This window comes from Phacochoerus africanus, chromosome 8, assembly GCF_016906955.1.
Source record: "Phacochoerus africanus isolate WHEZ1 chromosome 8, ROS_Pafr_v1, whole genome shotgun sequence".
NCBI classification, from domain to species: domain Eukaryota; kingdom Metazoa; phylum Chordata; class Mammalia; order Artiodactyla; family Suidae; genus Phacochoerus; species Phacochoerus africanus.
The window spans coordinates 72840017-72861614 of record NC_062551.1 but is presented as its reverse complement, the minus strand read 5'-3'; the positions used below and the strand labels follow the sequence as shown (position 1 = coordinate 72861614).

The 21598-nt window shown below is 43.9% G+C and overlaps 1 protein-coding gene across 8 annotated transcripts in view; it reads right to left on the bottom strand.

Moving 5' to 3' along the window:
- The window catches only part of PRDM2 (PR/SET domain 2), a 120832-nt gene that overhangs the window by 52689 nt on the left and 46545 nt on the right, over nt 1-21598 (bottom strand). For 7 of the 8 annotated variants that reach the window (XM_047791931.1, XM_047791926.1, XM_047791932.1 and 4 more), the window contains 2 exons: nt 21134-21286; nt 14140-14266 (listed from right to left, as the gene is read on the bottom strand). In XM_047791931.1, the coding sequence (XP_047647887.1) occupies nt 14140-14266; nt 21134-21286 (280 nt within the window). Of the gene's footprint in view, nt 1-14139; nt 14267-21133; nt 21287-21598 lie in introns of those variants that run through there. The other variant, XM_047791930.1, reaches the window with a different exon arrangement.

Genomic DNA, 21598 nt, shown 5'->3' with positions numbered 1-21598 from the left:
CTCCAGGGCTTATGCAAGCACATGGGCTAGCACAGAGTCTCGCTCCTCTGACAAACTCAAAACTGCCGGTGTTATTATCGTTCAGATTCAAGAAGCGGAGAAGAAACTAAAATATATTCTTTTCATAAAGCAATTATTTTTAAATCACAAATTACATTTAAATTCAGTCCCAGGTTTTTTTTCTAATAGACCTCCACTTAAAACCAAAATCCTACCAGCCTATTTAACAACACATCTCATTCTCACAAGTCCTAGCCTCCATCAGACTCCTGCTAAAAATTTATCCCAGGCTCATTACCCTTGCTGGATAATAAAAAATTTTTTCCTTTACATACTTTGTAAAGTTCCTGGAATAACACTGACGTAAAAGTACTGTGATAATTTTTCTTAGGCGCTTACTATCTACAAGGCACTTCGTTAAAGAGCTTTAGGGAACTCATACACATCACTACAAAGACGTCTGTCCCAAATGAATTTAAGATGGAAGTTATATGTCTAGTTTTGGGAAAAGCAAGCCTCCTTGAAGAAAGGCCCTACTACTGTCAACAAGAAGCAAATTTTAAGTGGAGAAAAATGTTCCAGAAAATCTGTATTTCATTAAAAATAAAAAGGGAAAGAAGGAGGGAGGAGATAGGCAGGCAGGAAGGACCGGGGAGAGGGGAGGAGGGAGGGAAGGAGACCGAGGGATGGGGGAGGGAGGGGTGGTGACAGAGCCAGCCAGCCAGCCAGGTGAAGGCCCAGGGCTCTGCTGACCCAGCTGAAGGCTCCGGTTCTCCCCAGGGGAAGGAACATAGCCCCAGGGCTCCAGGAGGAGAGCGCAGCCTTTCAGCAACCTTAAATCCTACTCAGTGGCGGTCTCCAAGGATTATCCCACGGTTGATGCTTCTCTCTTTTGGGTTGATGCTTCTCTCTTTTGCCGATACTGGGGTACAAAGGATGAGGATTTGAAACCCAGCTGCCTCCCAGGCCTGTATCCACATGCTCAACGCAGTCACTTGTTTCACCTGCCCTCCCCCCACCCCCTGCAAGTTCCTGTGTCCCCAAGGTCACATGTCTTCCCTGCAAAGAGGTGACCCCAACTAAAGTGAGAATGGGCCCCCTCCCTCCCTGGTGTTGGGGGGGGGGCATGCTGAATAAAATAAAATAGGTCCTCAAAGGACAGAAGCCCACAAAAGGGAAATTCACAAAACTGAAACCATATTGCACAGCCATGGGGCCGAGACTTGATTAAGAGAAGCAGTCCCATCCAGGGCCCAGGGGAACTAACTCTGACACATACTGGTGACACCTACCTGATACTGTCCTAGAGAGGCGAACAGGAGAGAATGTGCATAAAGAACTAAAGCTGCTCAGTGCCTGACACAGGCTCAATAAATGCACTCGATTGTAAGATTATCCACAGTAGATTCTACTAAACAATTTACAAACTCCCCACGCCTACACGCCTAAATTGTCAGCATATGTTCCTGCTTAGGAAGACAATGACATTCTGCTTCCACTAACAAATCCGAATTCATCCTTTGTTTTGCTCATTTGTTCTACATCGATTCGCATGATCCCACCCAGCTCTTACAGAAATGTATGCGTCCAATGAGGACAGCCATTTAATTGAGAGCAGAGAATTATGTCAAGCACTCACTAACATCCGTATCGATATATATAAATGCTCTAACAGCAAAAGTGAGTCAATTTTTAAAGTCTGCAACCCACTGATTTTATTGCTTCTAACAAACACTCTCCGCTCAGTTTTTAAAAGCATACTAGTTCACTTTACTGGCTTCTCATCTTTTCAGGAAGAAACCTTGGACCTCTTTGAAAATCAAGTAACACCTAAGGCTCCTCTCCCCAGATGGTCATGAAGAGCCATAAATACAACATTTGGGGCTCAGGGACACCTGTGCTGCTACAAAGTCAGCGTCATGTAAATGTCCACGTTGACAGGAGCACTCCTGTGTGTTCCTAAAAAAGAACTCCGACTCTTAAGACTGCTCAAAAAACATGCTGCACAGATGATCGGGACATTTAAGAATGTATAATATATGATAAAAATGGTAACATCTCCTAAGAAAATGGCTCTTTTACACTTGTTTTTGACAAAATTTCCTAATCTGTCATATATAGCACTGAAATACCTCCCACAGTTACCTTCAAGACTAAATTCTCAGACAATATCTAAGAATATGTATCCAAAATTCATCCACATGTCACCTGCATAAAATGTGGTTTTAAGAGCAGGCAGAGATCACAGAATGGTGAAGACAGGCAAACGGAAGAACATATAGTAAGCCCTTCGTTTGGGCAGCGAGCCAAGAGTGCAACGGTGACTTCTGCCTATGCAACAAATCAAATACCAAGGGTTATCTAATCCAGCAACCTATGTGCCACAGGTGTCCTAGTGAAACAAGACGGCTCTGAAGAGACAAGCAGATCTCCAGCACCTGAGGAATGTTCTAGTGCCCTGATGTGGATCAGGCTGCAGATCCAAAGCTCTTTACTCTTACCTAATGTGCAATCTACTTAATTCACTCCATGTCACCAAAGCAAAAATAAATGGATTTTTAAAGGATGTGTCAGATGTTGAAATTGTCCTTCTTTTTTTTAAATTCCAAAGTGCCACAACAGGCCAAAGAACAGGCAGAGTTGCCACAGAGCTAATTTTGCCCGTGCCCAGCAATCACAACGGAGCAGAACAAGGTCTGTGTGCCACACACACTCCTGGGAGGCTCTCGCTTACTGCTCACAGCCGTCTTCCCCCACCGTACGGACAGGTGAGCTGAAGACCAAGACAGAGGATAATCTGCCAAAGTCCACTGCTGTCACCCGGGGAGGCTGGGTCTGGATCTGGCCTGTCATCCCCAGGCTGGATTCCGGCATGTGCCGCGGTGAAATCCACACGCTGCGTGGCTCCCAGCCCTCAAAGCTTCAGCTGGGTCAGCGGTTTTCCCCTTCTCTCCTCCACCCAGCATTTACACACCTCAGATGAGGCACATGTCCAACAAGTTACCATTTGCAAAATACTGATCCAATTTAATGCAGTTTAATACAGAGGCTTACTTAGCGTGCTTTAACGCGGAAACTGAAGATGCGGGGAACGTAAGGATCGCCTACTAAGCAAACAAAGGTCACCAAGTTCATGTTTTTGACAGGTGTCCATGAGACTGAGAGGACACTGCCTCTAAAACTGAAGAGGGTCAGAAATAATGTGAATTGAGGATCACTTTTTCTTGATTTAGTATTTTCTACACTCTACTTCAACCATAAATTTAACTTGCTTTGGCATAAACACAGTAATTTACATTATTTTCTGGCCTAAATTCCTCAATTAATAATTCTGATGGAATCAAAACTGTAAATAGATACCTTTAGGCTTAACAGACAAATGTGATTTTATCATCAAATACACATATCACACCTAGCAAGAAAAAAGTATTTCCTGAACAATACATTTAGCAGCTGGTAAAACTCCTAAAAAATAAGCAAATCTAGAATCTTAAACTCCTTGTTCAAAAATCCAACCAAGATTGAGACTACTCAAAGTTCTTATTTGACTGGATGACAGTGAGATGGGAAACTAGTTTCAACTCCAGTGTTATTCCTACAAAAACTACAATCGTATGTGTAGACAAGGATGAAAACAGCAACTCCCCAGCTCTGGGCTGCCTCCACTGGAGCCTGGCAGAGATGAACGTGAGACCTGGGCTTCCACTGATACCAGCCCTGACCTCTTCACAGAGAAGGGACCAAGGCAGGAGGCAGAGCACAGCGACCCTCCACGAGAAGGTCACAGGGACCTAAGACCTTCGGCTTTACTGCAGAGAACCAGGCTCTGAAAACCTCTAAGGTTAGAAACAAAATACGGCCCACAGAACCAGAAAGGCATATTCTACACCCCAGATTGGCAAGAAAATGAAATCTGAACCTAAGAAGTCAACTAGCAGAAAAATAACAAAAGACACAGAAATTGCAGTGCTGAGCTTCTAAATCGTCCTGCAACTTAATCGATTTGGGCTTCTAAACACGGGTGAACAAACCAGTTTGCCTTCATTTTTGCGGCATGTGGTGTCTCAGGAAACCTACAAAAGACTGAACCAAGAGGTAGGATTATAAGTACAAGAGGAAAAGACTGTTTATCCCTGTAGCTCTAAGAGGAATCCGGGGGAGGGAGGCATTTTAGCCTAAGGAGTAGCTATTGCTTTTCTTTCTGACCAAAGCAAAGACAATTCTCTGCAACTCTACCTAACGGGACACACACAATGATTCTCACTAAGGGCGAAAGCAGCTTTCGGCCCCTCAGATGCTGATGAAAGTAATAGGAACATATAAAATGCAAAGTCCTGAACGTATCAAGTGAGCAGGGATTTCAGACATCATCCTCTTATTTTTAGAAACTGGTCTTTTTATACACCACACTTACAGTATCATGATCTTATCACTAGAATGAATCTCTTACCTCTGAAACTAGTCAGATATTCTCTGCAATACTAGAAATATATTAACTTTAATATATAACCACTGAAATAACTACACAACATTTCCCAGCCTACTATAATGTAAATGCCTATCAAAAAACTATTTTTAAATTTCAGGGTCATGACCACAAATATGGGAAGAGGGAAGAAATAGCTCCAATAAGTGCTTCAGAACACAGAGGATTTGCTAGTCTCTTACCCATAATCCCTCAGGACTTTTTCTTAATGATGTGTCCCAAGTTTTAACTCTTTACACAAAGTTATGTCCTCTTACTTTTTAGAGAAAAAGGTAGAAAGAAAAAAGCTTAAGAAATTTGAAAAATGAAAGCACAGATTACTAAGCAGAAGTTTTGACCAGCCCAGTGTGTGTGAGGTGTGGGCAGGTGGTAAGGGCTTTGAGGAACAGCTGAGTCAAAGTTTCAGGTGGAAAAGGCCCTTATTATCTGATGTTACAAATCCAGGAAGTTTTAAAAGTTTTATACATGCACTCATATTCCAAAGACTCTCCTGTGAGATAAGCACCATTTAGAATCACCCCCGGCCCCATGAAGAGAATTCAGGAGAGCACACATGGACGGGTCAGGGCAACTCCTCTCTCATTCTTGCTCCCTTTGCTGCTTTTCGTCCAGAATGAGTCAAGCCGCTAGAACAGGCACAAGCTTTGTCCGCAAACAAAACCTCTTAAGAAGCTATGTCTTCAAGCAGTTCAGATGAATGCTTCTTAAAGGAAAAGATAAAAAAAAAATAATAATCAAAATAAAAAGCCATCCCTCCATAAACATTGTGACAAAACAAAACACAAATAAAATTCCCCTCTCTTACTGGTGTCACATCATGAGATGGTAAAAGAACTTAACAAGCCTGATTTAACTCAACTATGCCACAAATCAGAATTACACTTAAAAGCAGTTTCTAGACTTAACTTTCAGAGTGTATGTTAATTAACACATGTTCAGGATCCATAACACTCAGCTTAAGAAAACTTTTTAAATTGTATTGTATTCAGCAGGTCATGCTCAACAGAACACGGGTGTAAGGGCAGAAGCTAAAGGTCGCTGGCTTCTTAAAATCATCAATACGACCAAATGGAAGAACTCACAACCCTGGAGGTGACAGCCCTAGAGGCAACCCCCTGCCATCTGCATGGCAACTGCAGGGAGACTCAGGCAGAGGCGACATCTCACTCTGTTCTTGTGGTTTCCCAACTGGACTTAAAAAATAAGACAAAACTTAAAGAGGAATGAAATATTCCTAAGAAGCCCAAACCAAAGAGCTAGAAAGGGATAAAATCTGTTAGTTTCTAAAAACTGTTTATTTGAGGTGCTCAAAGGAATACAATAAATCTATTCAACCCATAAACCCCAAAGCAAAAATAACTGAAGGTATTAGTCCTCACCATAACTTAGCTTTCCAACACCAAAGACTTTACTTAATCACACCGCCTTATTATTTAGGATTAAAGGGGGCAATTCCAAAGTGAGTAGTGGAAATTCACCTCGGCTAATTAGCAAAGCCTTATAAAACATGGCTACTTATTCAGTATCACTGTCCTACTTAGAGACATTATGAACAAAAACTAGATTTAGGCAAGGTGGAGCCAAGTAATTTTAGTAGCTGGGCACATGGGCAAATCATGGAACCCCTGGGGCACCCAGTGTCCTCATCTACGAAGGGGAGAATCAGCCCCACTTTGTCGGGCTACTAGGACTGGTGATGACGTACCGAGCACAGCGCCAGGCACACGAGGCCGGCTCAAGAAACGAGTAACTGCTGTCACTGTCACCATCAACAGAAAGCTGCAGTTCATCACATGATGACATGACGTGCACATAAGTGACAATTCATGAGATATGGCCCTATTAAAACAGACTGTAATGAGTGAATTCAGCTGAGAGCTCTTGTAACGTCTGACACTGGTTTAACCTGAGCAGTAATAAAGAAAAAGTGACTGCTTTCAATATTTATCTTCTTCACTCTGAGAAACAACAGCAATGTTTTCAAATAACTCCTGCTTCTCTAAGTCATTCAGCTTGCTAAATTATGTCAACCATAATTCTTAGTATTAATAAAAGCAAACTCGAGAACTGTCCTTGGCAGCATGTACAGTTAAGGTGAGTAACAATGGAGCACCACGCTGGCCTGTCTGGAGCTCCTGCTCCCAGGGCCACACGCAGCCTATAACTGTAAGAAATGTCTAGTAGTTTTTAACCAGCATGAGGGTATCCTTGGAATATTTATCCAGTTCCTCCGTTCTTTAAAGGCAACTTCAAATATAAAACTATGTATATGCTCCTCCCCTTCATTCTACTGTGAACATGAAGTTCATGTACTTTAGGAGAACATCTGTAAACAGGAATGTAAAACTGCCTGAGAAAGGAAATACTCCATGAGTTTTAACTTAGAAAAAGAACCTAGTTTTCTTAGCTAGCAAAGCACAGCGAATTGTTTTTTCACTTTCAAATTATCACTGCATTTGTACAAGTTATTCAATTACTTTGAACTCCCTACATTAAGGTTCTTTTTACCTTTGAGAAACTTTAGTAGGAATTAATCCTTTTTTTCCTGCATTAGGCAAGTCTCACTTTCCAGTTTCCATACAGAGAAGAGAACCAGAATAACAACCTTAGAGGCTAGCGAATTTCCTAACACACTCAATTATGATGTTTAAAGCAGTTTTTAACCATGGTATATATTACAATTTTTGCAAATTCATCCAGTAAATACAGTTGAGAAATCAGCAACATACTTTGAAAAATTATAGTTAACCCACAAATTTCCCCATGAACAAGGTTACACATAGCGAGTAAATCAAAGGCACAAAAATACAGATTAACCTAAATTTAGAGCAATTCAGTAGCAGCAAAAGTACAATTAGAAATTTTTTTAAAATTCCCTATTCTCACTGTTGAAATATTTAAAAATGCATCGAGCTTCTAAAAACAGACTGCCACCACAGCAGGATCAACCTGGCAGGCAACCATCAGAGACAGGTCACCCAATGCTCATCTGGAGGCAGCGAGAGTTCCACTGGGGACCAACGAGGACACTGCTCACTTGGGTCCAAGGCAACAAGCTTGCAAGCCATACAGTGTCTAATGCTGGGGTCCTATCTCCTCCGGATCATAGCCACTTCCAACCACCCCACACCCTGCCCCAATACGTGCCAACAAAAACTAGGATGAGAGCCCTGAAAGTAAATGGGCAGAGGGCCTGCCCGCCAGGCACCCAGAAGGCTCAGGGCCCATCTGCCCTCACCCTTGGGCACCATGGCCGAGCCTGTCATTCAGCCAGGCCTCCACCCTTCAGCTTTGGCCAAAGAGCCTCAAACAGAGCTGTCAGCCGCTGGGAAGGTCAGGACATCAAACTCCACTGAAGCCCACTTGTTCTCTACTTTTATTAAATGCAACCTCTAACTTTTTTTCTTTTTTTTAGGAGAAGGAAGGATTTATTACTTGCAGAAAGTAAGGTGAACACCAGAGACCTTCCCCAGTGCAAGTGTCTCTAATTTTGACTTTAAATGGAACCAGTGTTGTCACTTCTGCTGGTCCACTGCATGCAGAAGTGCACAAAAAAAGTGAATTACACAGAGGACAAGGCACAGAAAAGCTGGGTTCAAGTTCTGACTCTGCTGCTCATTGGCAGATCGAGCTTAGACAAATCATACACCCTCCCTGGGGGTCCGCTTCCTCACCTGCAGCTTATACAAGCCACGCAGCAGTAGAGGCCAAACAGGAACAGCCACAGGAGTGCTCAAGGCCACGGGCCATGGCTCAGGGCCATCCAGCCGTGGCACCGCACACCACTGCCCATGAGGTGCTACTTCTCCATCAGATCCTTCTGCTGCATCCTCTGTCTCTGTGAGTCTGTCTTCCTCCAACTCCTTCCCTCTTCCCCTCCTCAGTACTCCTTGCCGGAATCCTCCCCACTGCGTTCTGCTTTCCAACCACCTCTTCTCCCAGCGGCTCCTGTCACCCTCGCTATCCTAGAGCCCATACACACAGCAACTACCCCACCTAGTAAGCCCTGACCTGCACTGAGCTCCAAGAAGGCAGACGATAAGCTCCTCGCTGGATGTCCCACTCATCTCTCCCCTAGCAATCCGGCCACTGAGTGCAGTGCTGGGAGAAAAGGGGCCAGGATGTCCATGAGCCGGACTGAATTTCATACAAAAGGACTCCTGTGGGCTTCTAGGTGGCTCTCCTTATACAGCACTCCAGCAATCAATTTCCCAAATTCCTCAAAAGAACATCCAGCTCGGTCTAGACCCTCTTCCTGGAGCTCTCAGCCCCGAGAACTTGATGGGGCCCGTCCCAGGCCATTCATATTCCAGCCTCTCAAAGGCTGGCCACTCTGCCCATCCACAGTCACACCATACCTAACCACCCCCGACACACACACACACACTCTCACACTCTCACACTCTCTCTCTCTCTTATACTAACATCACAAGGCTTGCCTTGTTCACCTGCTGGCTGGTTGTCCCCTCACTCTCTAGAATGTAAATTCCATGAAAAGCAGGAACCTGGGTTTTTTTCGTTCCCTGCTGTAGCTTCAGCACCTCCAATAGTTTCTGACACAGAAAATACCTGCTCAATAACTGGGGGGGGGGGCATGACGACACAGGAGGGGACACCATCCATCCACTCGCGATTTCTCTGACCTGCTGACTGTCCCGAAGCCTCCTGAGTGTCCTCCCTGTTCTCTGCGTCAAACACCCCCATCCTGCCCCGGCCCCTCAGAACGCAGTGGGGAGGACGCCGGCAAGGAACAGAGGAGGGGAAGAGGGAAGGAGTTGGAGGAAGGAAGTTGTAGGTCAATACACTCCAGGAAAACCTTTAAAAACTCCTAGGCATCCAGACCAGAGTCCCCTTTTCTTCTTTCCACATCGTCCATACGGTCCCTCTAGCACTTTCTTTCTTAAACTGCCTCAGACCAACTTATTTTGCATGTGGATCTCTTACCCCCCCCCCCCTACCCCCATGGGGTCCAACGGACTGTAAGTTTCTATAGAATCTGTCAACTTTGCTCTTGTTTTTTGTTTTTTTTTTTTAAGGGCAACATCTGCAGCCTATGAAGTTCCCAGGCTAGGGGTCAAATCGGAGCTATAGCCGCTGGCCTTCACCACAGCCACGGCAATGCAGGACCCGAGCCGCATCTGTGACCTACACTGAAGCTCATGGCAACGCTGGAGACACTGGATCCTTAACCCACTGATGGGGCCAGGGATTGAACCCGCATCCTTATGGATGCTTGTTGGGTTTGTTACCACTGAGCGACATCGGGAACTCCAGGATCTGTCGACTTTGGAGAAGAAAGAATTTCAACTGCACAAACTTTATGTAAATAATTTCAATTGCAGAAACAGATGAAATACTTCTTTTTAAAGCTGATTATAATTTAACTTCTGTGGTGACAGAAAGTCTCTTAGGTAAATATTAAAAACTGCTTGATCTTTTCAGGAACGACTTAGTTTTTAATAAAAGAGTATCTGAACCTGTGAAGGGATCGATCACATGGAACTGTGCTTGTTATAGTTCCTTCTGTCTTAACTGTCCAGCTATCGGCTATAAAACTACTTGCTGCTATAAGTAACTCTTCTAATTTCCTCCTTCTAATCTGCTACGAACACGACAGTCAACAGGTTAGAACGAGGCCTACTCTCAGCGTTAAGCGGCCCAGAGCACGGTTCTGTCACAGGAAGGCAGTGCACGCTCAGCTTCTGTGGATGCTCCAGAAAGAGGGCTGAATAAACGACTCCAAATGCAGGAGTTCCTCTGCAAGAGGCACGGTGTCAGCCACATACTGGGGGTGGCACCCACAGTACCACAGACCTGCATGCTTCGCAGAGCTGTTCCTTTTTGCTACCTCTTCTGCTCTTGACATTGACCCAGCGAGGTAGGGAGCACAAGGACCAGTCCATGTTACGATCCCTGATTTTAAACCTGGGAATCTGCGCCCTAGAAAAATGACATATCTGCCCAGTCACACACCTGGTAAAAACCCAAGAGTTCCACATTTTTCATTTCTTCCACTAGGCCGATTTGCATGAAGACACGGCTGTTCCTTTAGAATAAAGGAAAACCAGGTAAGGCTCTTACGCAGCCAAGGGAGAGCTGGGCAACAACACATTCTGCTGTTTTATTCTACATTTTAAAAGAACATTTGGGGACTTCCCATCATGGCTCGGTGGAAATGAATCTGACTGGCATCCGTAAGGATGCAGGTTCGATCTCTGGCCTCGCTTAGTGGGCTAAGGATCCAGCATTGCCATGAGCTGTGGTGTAGGTCACAGACATGGCTTGGATCTGGCACTGCTGTGGCTGTGGTGTAGGCCAGCGGCTATAGTTCCGATTTGACCCCTAGCCTGGGAATCTTCATATGCTGTGGGAGCAGCCATAAGAAGACAAAAAAATTAAAAAATAAAAGAACTATTTGCCAACAGTAGTGTACTGCTAACAAGCAAATTCAATCCCTCATTTCTCACAGTAGCAAACAGAAAACAGAAACCAAGACGATACACACTTCTGTATTTGGCTTCTCTCGGTTACTTCCTATAACCTAGAACATGGGTAGAATAATGCGAAACACCCAACTCTGAAAACCATCTCTGGCTCTCTACCTGACAAGTTAGTTTAATCTGTCCCAACCAAGGAACTTCTCTTGTTCAATCTCATCATAGGGGCTGCTCAGACATGCAAGGAGGTAGGCTGAACAACGAAAGTTAGAATTCAAAATTCTAGTTCAAAATGCCTAATGTACGTACATCTTTGGCCCGTGGCAAACTGCATGCTCCCTGGTCAGAGACAATATGAACTGTGTTCTCACAGCACTGTGTTCTCTTCCTTCATCACAGGTTTGTGTGAGTCTTTGTTTGCCAATCCACAAATATTTATCAAGGGCCTGTTCCATGCCAACCACCTAGGCGCTGATCAGCAACTTAGGGATTTAATGTTTGTCTCCCCCACCAGACTACAGGCGCCAGGAGAAAAGTTAGGGCTGCTTTTTTGCTCACCATTGCCCCCAGACAACCTAGCAGAGTGCCTGGCACATGGCAGGGGCCTAACAAACATTAGCTCAATGAATGACTGAGAGACAGAGAGAGAAACTGTCAGACAGAGAGGGGAGAGAGAGAAGGAGCCACTTTGTATGTAAAGGAATCAGGGCTTTTCACTGCCCAGAACACGCCTCACGATCCACCAGCGAGCTGATGAATTCTGAAAGGCACCACATGCAATGCACAGCTGTAGGCATAGCAGCTGTCATGCAAAAGAGCAGAGGCCCAGAACTACGAAGAATTCAGCCTTTGTTTCTCTCTCCTGCCTCCTAACCAAAATGAAGTTAAGTCCACTGTCAATCTACCTGTCAGCTGCATGTCTTCAACAGCTGGCTTTCAGAAACACTAAGTTAATACTACTACCGAACGAAATTTATGTTGATTTATTCGCCGACATCACTGCCTGAAAAGATATTTAAATGTCTGAGGTCACACATTAAGACCAAAACAGAACCAGGTTAATATAAAAAGTTCTTCATTTCAGGTCTTTGTAAGCTCGAAGTTAGTTTTCACAAAGTAATTTAAAAACAAAAAAGGTCTGACTATTTAAACTTCAGGTCATAAAACAGCAAACAGGTCTCCTCACCAATAAGCTGTTCAAAACAAACTGTTAGGTTCCAATATGGAGTATGCTTCATGAGAGTATTTTAATTAAAATTTAAGATTCATTGGGTTATACATAACTCATAGCAGTAATAAATAACAGGATAAGAAACGAGAACTACTCAACCCAATAAAAAAACAAATCCAGCAATATCGGCAGGTATAAAAATGAAGATGTCTAAGTTCACATATCACTAATAAAGTTTACTTTCAGTTTTTTCCTCCATATCCAAATAGAAAAAAAAAAGAGATAAATAAAAAAGAAAAACAAAAAGCAGTGAAATGTTGCCCACATGCACACCAAAGTGTGCTGAACTGAGAAAAGCCTTAAGATAAAGTTGTTATTAACCTACAACTATATTTAAATATATGAGTTAGTTATGAATTCGTGACCAAGTAAAAATTCCCCCACACTCCAAACTCCAGTCCCTGCAAATCACAACTTATCTGAAAAGGCTGGTGAGGGTAAGTTACAAACAAAAACGAACGCTAAATAAAGGAACGACTTAAATTACATAAAGTGTGTGCAAACAAAAAAAAAAATCTCAATACTCAGTTAAAACAGTGAACAACAAAAAACACCTGGCAGTTTTTGACACCCCGATCATCTGACTCAGATAAAGCATTTAATGCCTAACAGTGACAAAATCACATATGATAATCAGAGAACAAGCATTCAGTAAAAGGCCCTTGGATGGGCTAGTCATATTTGCATTACACTGTGAAAGACAAGGAATACGTAATGAAAAAACGAGAATGGATTTCTTGGGTATACATTTTAAAGTACTGTTTTTACACTTTCCCAAAATCATGTTTACATTATGATTTTATTTACACTTGTGATTCCTACAATTCCCTTTGCAGTATTCTGAGTAAAGGACGGCCTAAAGTTCAGATGATTACAAAAATTTACTTAAGACGGAAGGCGGGCAAAAAAAAAGAAAGAAAGAAAGGAAGATTTGTATTAGTAAGAAATTACCTTGGCTATATATATCTGTGTATATATATATATACCACCCCTTGGCTATATACATATATATATATATATATATATACACACACAGACTGAGTTCTAAGAAAGATTCATGAATTCTTACTAAGATTCATCATTAAAAGAAAAAGTGTGTAAAATGCCAGCTAGAAATACGATATATCCAACCAAACTAGTTTCCTCTCATAAATTATCCCCTGCCTTCTGTGTGATTACGCTTTACCTTTTGTTTGAAACATCATAAAACAGAACTACTGGACTTGAGTCAAAAGTGACAAAACAGCACATTGTTCAACTTCCATTTTGTTAATGGCCTAATTTCGGGAAGATGTGCGCTAAAACCTTCGCCCACCCGCGAGAGTGTCGCAAACGCTCACAACGCGGTCCTGAGCGGCGTGGGGTGGCATATGGCCCGGCCCGGGTGGCCCGGCGTGGCAGCGTGCGATGCGGTCCGGCACGGCCCCGGCCCGGCCAGGGGAGAAGTGGGGTGGCCGGGCCCGGCCCGGGGGGACGGAGAGGCAAGAGTACAGCCGGCAGCTCTCCCGGCCCCGGAGGCCCTCCCGCACAGCTGGGGCAGACAGGAGCCACCGATCTGCGGACCTGGAAATGTCACTCTCGAAACTCATTTTATGACGTGTTGCTGGCAAATCGCACAAAAAAGCTAAGAATATATCGGGAGTGCACAGCTCTGGAGAGACCGGCCGCAGCTTCAGCCCGCAAGTCCAGCTATTTGTGTGTACTGTCTGCGAGGAAAGTGACAACTGGCCCTCCGCAGTGCTGGCGGCGCGGGCCGTCTCACTTTTCCGCGCCCGGCACCTCCGCCCCAAGTTAGAAAAGAGCCGGAGCTGGGCGTCCGGAGCCGTGATTCAGCAGCGGCCGGAGGGCGGGGGGGAGGGGGGGCCGGCGCCGCGGGGCCGGCGCCGGGTCCGGAAAAGGTCACCGACAGCCGCGGGCACCGCCTGGGCCTCGGATCCGGCCCAGGCGGGGCGGCAGCAGGGAGCCGGGCGACGGCGGGCTCCTACCTTTCCTGCTTTTCGGGGAGCTCCGCTTGCTCCGGGCGCTGGCTCGCTCTTCCTCAATCGCAGCTGCTATCTCGGGGTTGTCTTCCCCATTGTACCAGACCAGGAGCTCCTCGCCCGGCGCGATTGGCTGCGGGGAGAGAAGAGACAGGCGCCGGGCCAATCAGAGCGGCGGTTGTTGGCGGGGCGGGGCGGGGCGGGGCTCCCGGCTGGGGCGGTGCGCCGGAGGCCAGCCGGGCAGGAAGGGCTGCTCCACCTCCGCGGCCACGGGCCGGGCAGCGCAGGGAAGGGACCCTCTGCTGGAGGGAGGACCTCACTTCCTGGCCGCCTCCTCCCCATGGAGCCCTTCGGTGGATATTGGGATCTGATAGGTTCGCTTAAAACTCAAAACTGCCAATATACTAGGGAATCTCACTGTTGGGAGCCTCACGACTAACCACGCAGAAGGAAAATTAAACCACGGAACCATGTTGCCCATGAAATCTAAGCTGATGAGAAATTTAAAGCGTAATTTAAAAGAACCTGGGCACTTTGGAAAGGGAAGTGCGGAAAGCTAATTATCAGGGCAGGTTTCAGAGTCCAAGAGCAAGTTAAGCATGATAAGAACTAAATGCCACCGCACACTTATAAATGCAGCGCTAATTATGTCGCGGAAATGCTAAAAGAGGCGGTGTGGAGGACGCAAGCGTCCTGGCAGTGCCCTCTCCCCGCACGGCCGCCAACCCGCTCCAGTCCATGGAGAATTCACTGCCTCACCCTCTGTACCACACCTAAGAGTCAATACTTTTAAATTTAGAAAGAAATGACTAAAAATACCTCACATGTAGCCTGCTCCTGAAACATTAATTCTCAACAGCCATGTATATTATATACCACCATCATACTGATTATACCTAGAGAATAAGATCTTGAAAAAATACAGAGTGGAAAGATTATATTCCTAAATAAAATTTAAGGAAATGATGTATTGGTTTTTCTCACAATGACTCACATGTTTAAAAAGTTCTAAGAGTATCAACACAAGTAAAATCCCACCTAAAAGAATCCATTGAGTCCATACTGGTATGAAGGAAGGAATGAATGAGTGAATACATAAGTAAATAAATAAAGGAAGCTCTTCAGTCGATACCAGATAATCAACAAAAAAGAAACAGAGAAATCAGAAATTTGCCGCTGGACAATCGCCACAGGGATAACCGATGCAGGTAAGAACCATCAATGGACGATAAAAGTAGATGAAAGTCTGAGGCGTAACAATGCACAGTCTCCAAATAGCTCTCCATTAAACATTTATTAATGACAAAGGAAAAAACAATTATCTCTATAAGAAGATAAATCAACATCATATGTCTCCTGATACGATGCCCAGAAAAGAATACGGCACCACGTCTGGAGATTTCTGCCCAAAATGCATAAATGTAATTTAATCACGATGCAACATGAGAAGGCCGAACTGTGGGATGTTCTACAGGATTACCTATAGGTTCTCTCAAAACTAAATGGTTACAGAAGACCAAGACTGAGGTGCCGTCCAAACTGAGGAGACGGATAAGACACGACAAATGAAGAGTTTTCTTTGCCTAAAAGTATATGATTGAAACGACTGACAAAATTTGAGTGAGGTCTATAGATTAGTTAATAAAATACTGTGCCAGTGGAAGCTTCCTGATTTTGATCACTGCACTATGGTTATGGAAGAAGATATCCTTGTTTTTAGGGCCAAGAGGAATTCCATGTCAGTTTAGAAACAAGATATTTTTTCACTTCAACATACCTTTTAGTCTAGAAAAAGCCTTTGAAAGTAAATATTATTTTGTTTCACTCTGCAGAACTCAATGTTTATATAGCTCAAATTTTAAAATATTCTAAATTCTTTAAGACACAAGAACAGGCCACTCTTTCCTTTGTTCCCACAAGGATGGAGAAAATCTGCCATTTTCTTATCTTCGAACCAATGTATTATTATTATTCTTTTTTTTTTTTTTTGGCTTTTTGCTATTTCTTGGGCCGCTCCCGTGGCATATGGAGGTTCCCAGGCTAGAGGTCCAATCGGAGCCGTAGTCTCCGGCCTACGCCAGAGCCATAGCAACACAGAATCCGAGCCGCGTCTGCAACCTACACCACAGCTCACGGCAACGCCAGATCGTTAACCCACTGAGCAAGGGCAGGGACCGAACCCGCAACCTCATGGTTCCTAGTCAGATTCGTTAACCACTGCGCCACGATGGGAACTCCTGTATTATTATTCTTTCCCTTCCTGAATCAGTTATACCTAAACCAAAAAATTTTATCTAATGTTTAAAATATTAATGAATTAAAAATAGCCATTACAGAGGTTTTTTGGCACTCTTAGGAGCCAATATGTTTCTGTTGAAGGAATGGACTTCTTTAACTATTTCTAATTCCGAACGTACAGTTTGCTTCTCTGTGTTTTTGTTACAAGTCACAAATTTATGAAATGGTGGATCATATAATACTTGAAATGATTAGGGTTTGCAGAAATACGTAAAGTCTTAAATAAAACCAAAGTAAAAAACAACATTGGAAAGCAGTGAGGAAAAGTATATTTCCCATTTATTCCTAAACCAAACAGTATAACCAGAACACCAGCTAGAAGAACCCACTGGACTCGGAACCTAAGCCTCCACGTTCATTCCACTCTAACACTAACTGTACTAGCGACTGGGTGAAGGTATGAGAGCAGCACAAACTCTCTAGGAGAGGATTCCTCTATTGTTGAAAAACAAACAAACAAACACACAATATAAAAATATCCCCATATCTGTTTTCACCTCAAATCTAATATAAAATTTCCAAGTGGCAAATGAACTGGTGAATACCTAGATTAAGAGGAACCTGATTTGCTAACTATGGAACAACCTTCCAAACTGTTGGCAACTGAGATGAGTGTTACATTATTGAGCTATATACTTCCCAACTCCATATTAAAAGAGCTACACACAGGAGTGCCCGCTGTGGTGCAGTGGGCTAATGATCTGGCTTGTGTCTGTGGAGGCACCAGTTCAATCCTTAGCCTGGTGCAGTGGGTCAAGGATCCTGTGTTGCTGCAGCTATGGTGTAGGTCACAGCTCTGGCTTGGAAACTTCCATATGCTATGGGGGCGGCCGAAAAAAAAGAGAAAATGACAATAAATAGCTACACAAATAGCAGTTCTTTATAAAGGGGAAAATAATGTATCTTTTAAAATCAATGATTGCTTGCTTCTGTACTGCACTGTTTTTTCTTCTGCGCTGCTTAGCACATTTAAGATCTTTTAGTCAAATTTCAGAAGACAAGGTTTATGTCCTTAAACATAGAAAATATAAACCCACATTAAAAAATAGAGTAAAAACCCAAACAACCTTTTAAAATATATTCTGATATTTAACAAACAAGACTTTAAATTCTTGCTTTGAGTTCTGATAGGCCCATAGAATGAAGCACACTCTCTTCTCTATCAGTAAACAGAAACTTGAAATTTTACCAGACCAATTAGGAACAGGCAAGGGTTCCCATAAATATTCCTGAGATCAAATTAAGAGAAATACGCCAGAGCGATGAAAACACACAAAGCATTCCACGCTTACCCACCTATAATCTCTTCCCCAAAGAGATCTGTGGTCTCGGTCAGACAGCCTCCACTCTCAAACGGGTGAACCGAACTAAAGACTAAACTCATATGTTTCCCTACAGGCTCCTCAGCCCCGCTGATCTGGCCCCTGCCCACCTCACCAGCCTCATCTACCACTCCTCTCCTGGATCCAGCCCAACCAGGATCCTTTAAAAAACAAAAACAAAAAGCAAAAATCCAGCTTATCCCCACTTCAACATCAAGGCCCCTCCCTCTTCCTGAACTGCTCCTAACTGCTGGGTGCTCCTTCCCACACCAGCAGGGGAAGGGGGGAGGGAGAGGGAGGGGGACCATATGTCTTGTCTTCCCTGACCCTCCCCCTACCTAGAGCCTCTTATCACATTTTATTGGCTTCAAAGCACTTACCGCTATCTGAAATCATTTTGTTTATTTGTTCAATTGGTGATGATCTGCCACCTCCCCCATAAACTGGAAGCTCCACAAGGCCAGAAACCTCGTCTGCTCTGCCCGCAACTAAGGAAGAACACTTGGTACACAACAGACATTCGATACCTATTTGTTGAATTCAGGAGCAGATGAATGAATGGATAGCAAGCTAACAACCCTCAGGAATTTAAAATAGTTTCTAATCATATTGCAAACAAAACCAGTGCTGAGATTTCTCAGTTATCTAGGTGATAGTTGAGAAGGCGATAGAGAGCTCAGAAGAACATCACATGTAATTTATTTGCAAAACTCAAGCCACAGAAAGCTTAATCTAGAAGAATATAATTAGATAATCACTAGTAAGGAATCTGAAAGGCCTATGCATACCTGAGCAAACATCAAAGGTCAGGATTGGGGGAGTCTGCAAAGACCAGAGCTATGTTACTTCAAACAAAGAAAAGTAAAAATAGGAGTTCCCATTGTGGCTCAGTGGTTAACGAATTTGACTAGGAACCATGAGGTTGTGCGTTCGATCCCTGGCCTTGCTCAGCGGGTTAAGGATCCGGTCTTGCCTTGAGCTGTGGTGTAGGTTGCAGACATGGCTTGGATCCCGAGTTGCTGTGGCTCTGGGGTAGGCTGGGGCCACAGCTCTGATTCGACCCCTAGCCCGGGAACCTCCATATGCTGCGGGAACGCCCCCCCCCCCCAAAAAAATGGCAAAAAAGACACACACACACACAAAAAAAGTAAAAATAATAGTAGTATAGCCAGTAGACACTCTGAGTACTCAGGTTAGAATGAGGAACTATTCACAGAAACTTATACTTATTGCCTTCATCTTCACAACCGGATATATTAATTTCACTATTACCTCTATCTTGACAGCTGAGAAAACTAACAAAGGGGGTGTAAGTACACACAGTCACACAAATCGAAGCCAAAATCTGCTCATGAGGCAGTCTGCTCCAGAGTCCCCCATGACACTACACTGCCTGGCCAGAAATGGCAGCTATCATTTATCGAGCACTTCTCAGATGCTAGAACTCCACTCACAATCACCCAGGCAATCATCATGACAGCGCTACAGGATCGATATTGTAACTGACTGTATCTTTAAAATGTGGAAACGGAGGCAGAGAAGGGTAGTGCTGGTACAATCACGACTTGCCTGCGGTCACAGCGCAAGCCAGGATTTAACCCAGGAGTCTGGCCCCAAGAGTTGCTTCCCAAACACATTCTCTCTTCCTTCTCAACATTCCTCGTCCTTGCTATCCGAGATGATCACATTTTCAACCAAAGTCTGATGAAGGAACTGCCAAGTGCCCAGTGTCTTTCTGGGCTTGCTCTCCCCTGGAGCCCCATGAAAGTCCTCCCATTGTCTCGTATCCACCTCCTCGCTGGTATTTCACCTCCACCAGATTCCTGCCTCACTGACTCAACCAGGTGTAACCCTCACTTTAAATAAATTTGAGAAACAGAATGAATTCTTGAATCGAATTTTGAATCCAATTCCAAACTCCAATGTAACAAAATTGTACAGTAATGGCTACTAGAAAATCATGCTATCAGAATCCTACACAAAGAAAATGGTACAGAAGGTTATAAAAATTTTAAATGAGAAAAAACCACAGAGTTCCGGTTGTGGCACAGTGGAAACGAATCTGACTAGGAACCATAAGGTTGCAGGTTTGATCCCTGGCCTCGCTCAGTGGGTTAAGGATCTGCTGTTGCCGTGAGCTGTGGTGTAGGTCGCAGACACAGCTCAGATCCCGTGCTGCTGTGGCTGTGGCATAGGCTGGTGGCTACAGCTCTGATTGGACCCCTAGCCTGGGAACTTGTGCATATGTTGCAGGTGTGGCCCTAAAAAAGCAAAAAAAAAAAAAAAAAGGTACCACAGAAAAGTATTTCCTGCAGGGACTGGAAACAAAGACATGGGTTTATATGAGGTAAAGGGCAATCTAATTGGCTGAAGATGATGGGAAAAAATACAAAGGAAAAGCAAAGGAAAACCAGACAGCTATAATAAGCTAACTTCCAGAGGTCCTAGAGGGCCACAGCAAAACTCGGGAAGCTGCAAAGCTGACCACCATCTTAAATGCTTGCTCATCAAGAGTTTTCACCTCCATGGAGATAATTTTTTTCATGGACTGTCCCCTAATCTATGATATTTTTAATGGAAGTAAGTGAACAAAGAAAAATCTGCCTTAACAGCAATTTTAGCAAACATACCTATTCCAAAAAGCAAAAAGCAACAATAACCTATCTTCAGAGCCTCAAGACTCTGCCTCTGAGAACATTTCTAAGCACAATGAGTGCAGATTTGCCCTCCGAGAGCACATGAAAATGAAGGAGACAGATGAGGGTTTGCCTGGTGCAGATATAGCAGTGCTTCCTAATTCTAACTTCCCCGAATGTACTCAGTGACCTCCGACCTCACCACAAACTCTAAAAAATGACTTTCCTCTTCTCAGTAAGTAATGTCTCCAAATAAAAATCTGGCAGAAATAAGAAACATGTTCTACTCAATTTCCATTCTGAAAAAAAACTAGGGAAAAGAAAACCTAATCCAAAGCTACAATGAACACTAAGAATGTGCTTTCAGTTAACACAAAACCGCCAGAGCGACTGAGAGTTTCTTACAGTTAGAAAAATCTGCCATTTGGTTCCCAATGCATTTGTATCTTAAAAGGAGGGAAGTAGCTGCCACAGGCTTAACTCATCAGCATCTATAAAGATGCAGCATCTATAAAGACGGAGCACGTAATTACTCAACACCATCTTCATGCTTTAGTGCCCTTACTCACCCGAAGCAGTGGCAACTGTGTACTAAAGCACAGACCTTTCAATACGTTGAGAAACCACTTTCAAATATAACCCTTTCAAGGTTTGCGAAGTCCTTACTGACGGTCACGACTAAAGACAGCGTTTGCAAAGCTGCACGCTGGGTAACTAACACCGGCCGAATTCTAACATTCTTACCTTTAAAGTTTTATAGTAAATGGCCCTGTTGATTTCCAGTGGAAATAAATTCTGCTCTTCTCCTGAGCAAGCCCAATTCACATAGCGCAGCCAGTTCCCCTTCTCTGGATCAGTGGCATCAATGCACATCCATCCCAAATTTGGGTAATAGACCTTGGGACGGGGAAAAAACACATTAGTTAAAATAGGAATATCTTATCCGGACAGAATTCTACTTAAAAGAGACACATGCACCCGCATGTTCATTGCAGCACTATTCACAATAGCCAGGACATGGAAACAACCCAAATGTCCATCAACAGATGACTGGATTAGGAAGATGGGGCACATACACACAATGGAATACTACTCAGCCATAAAAAAAATGACATAATGCCATTTGCAGCAACATGGATGGAACTAGAGACTCTCATACTGAGTGAAATGAGTCAGAAAGACAAAGACAAATACTATATGATATCACTT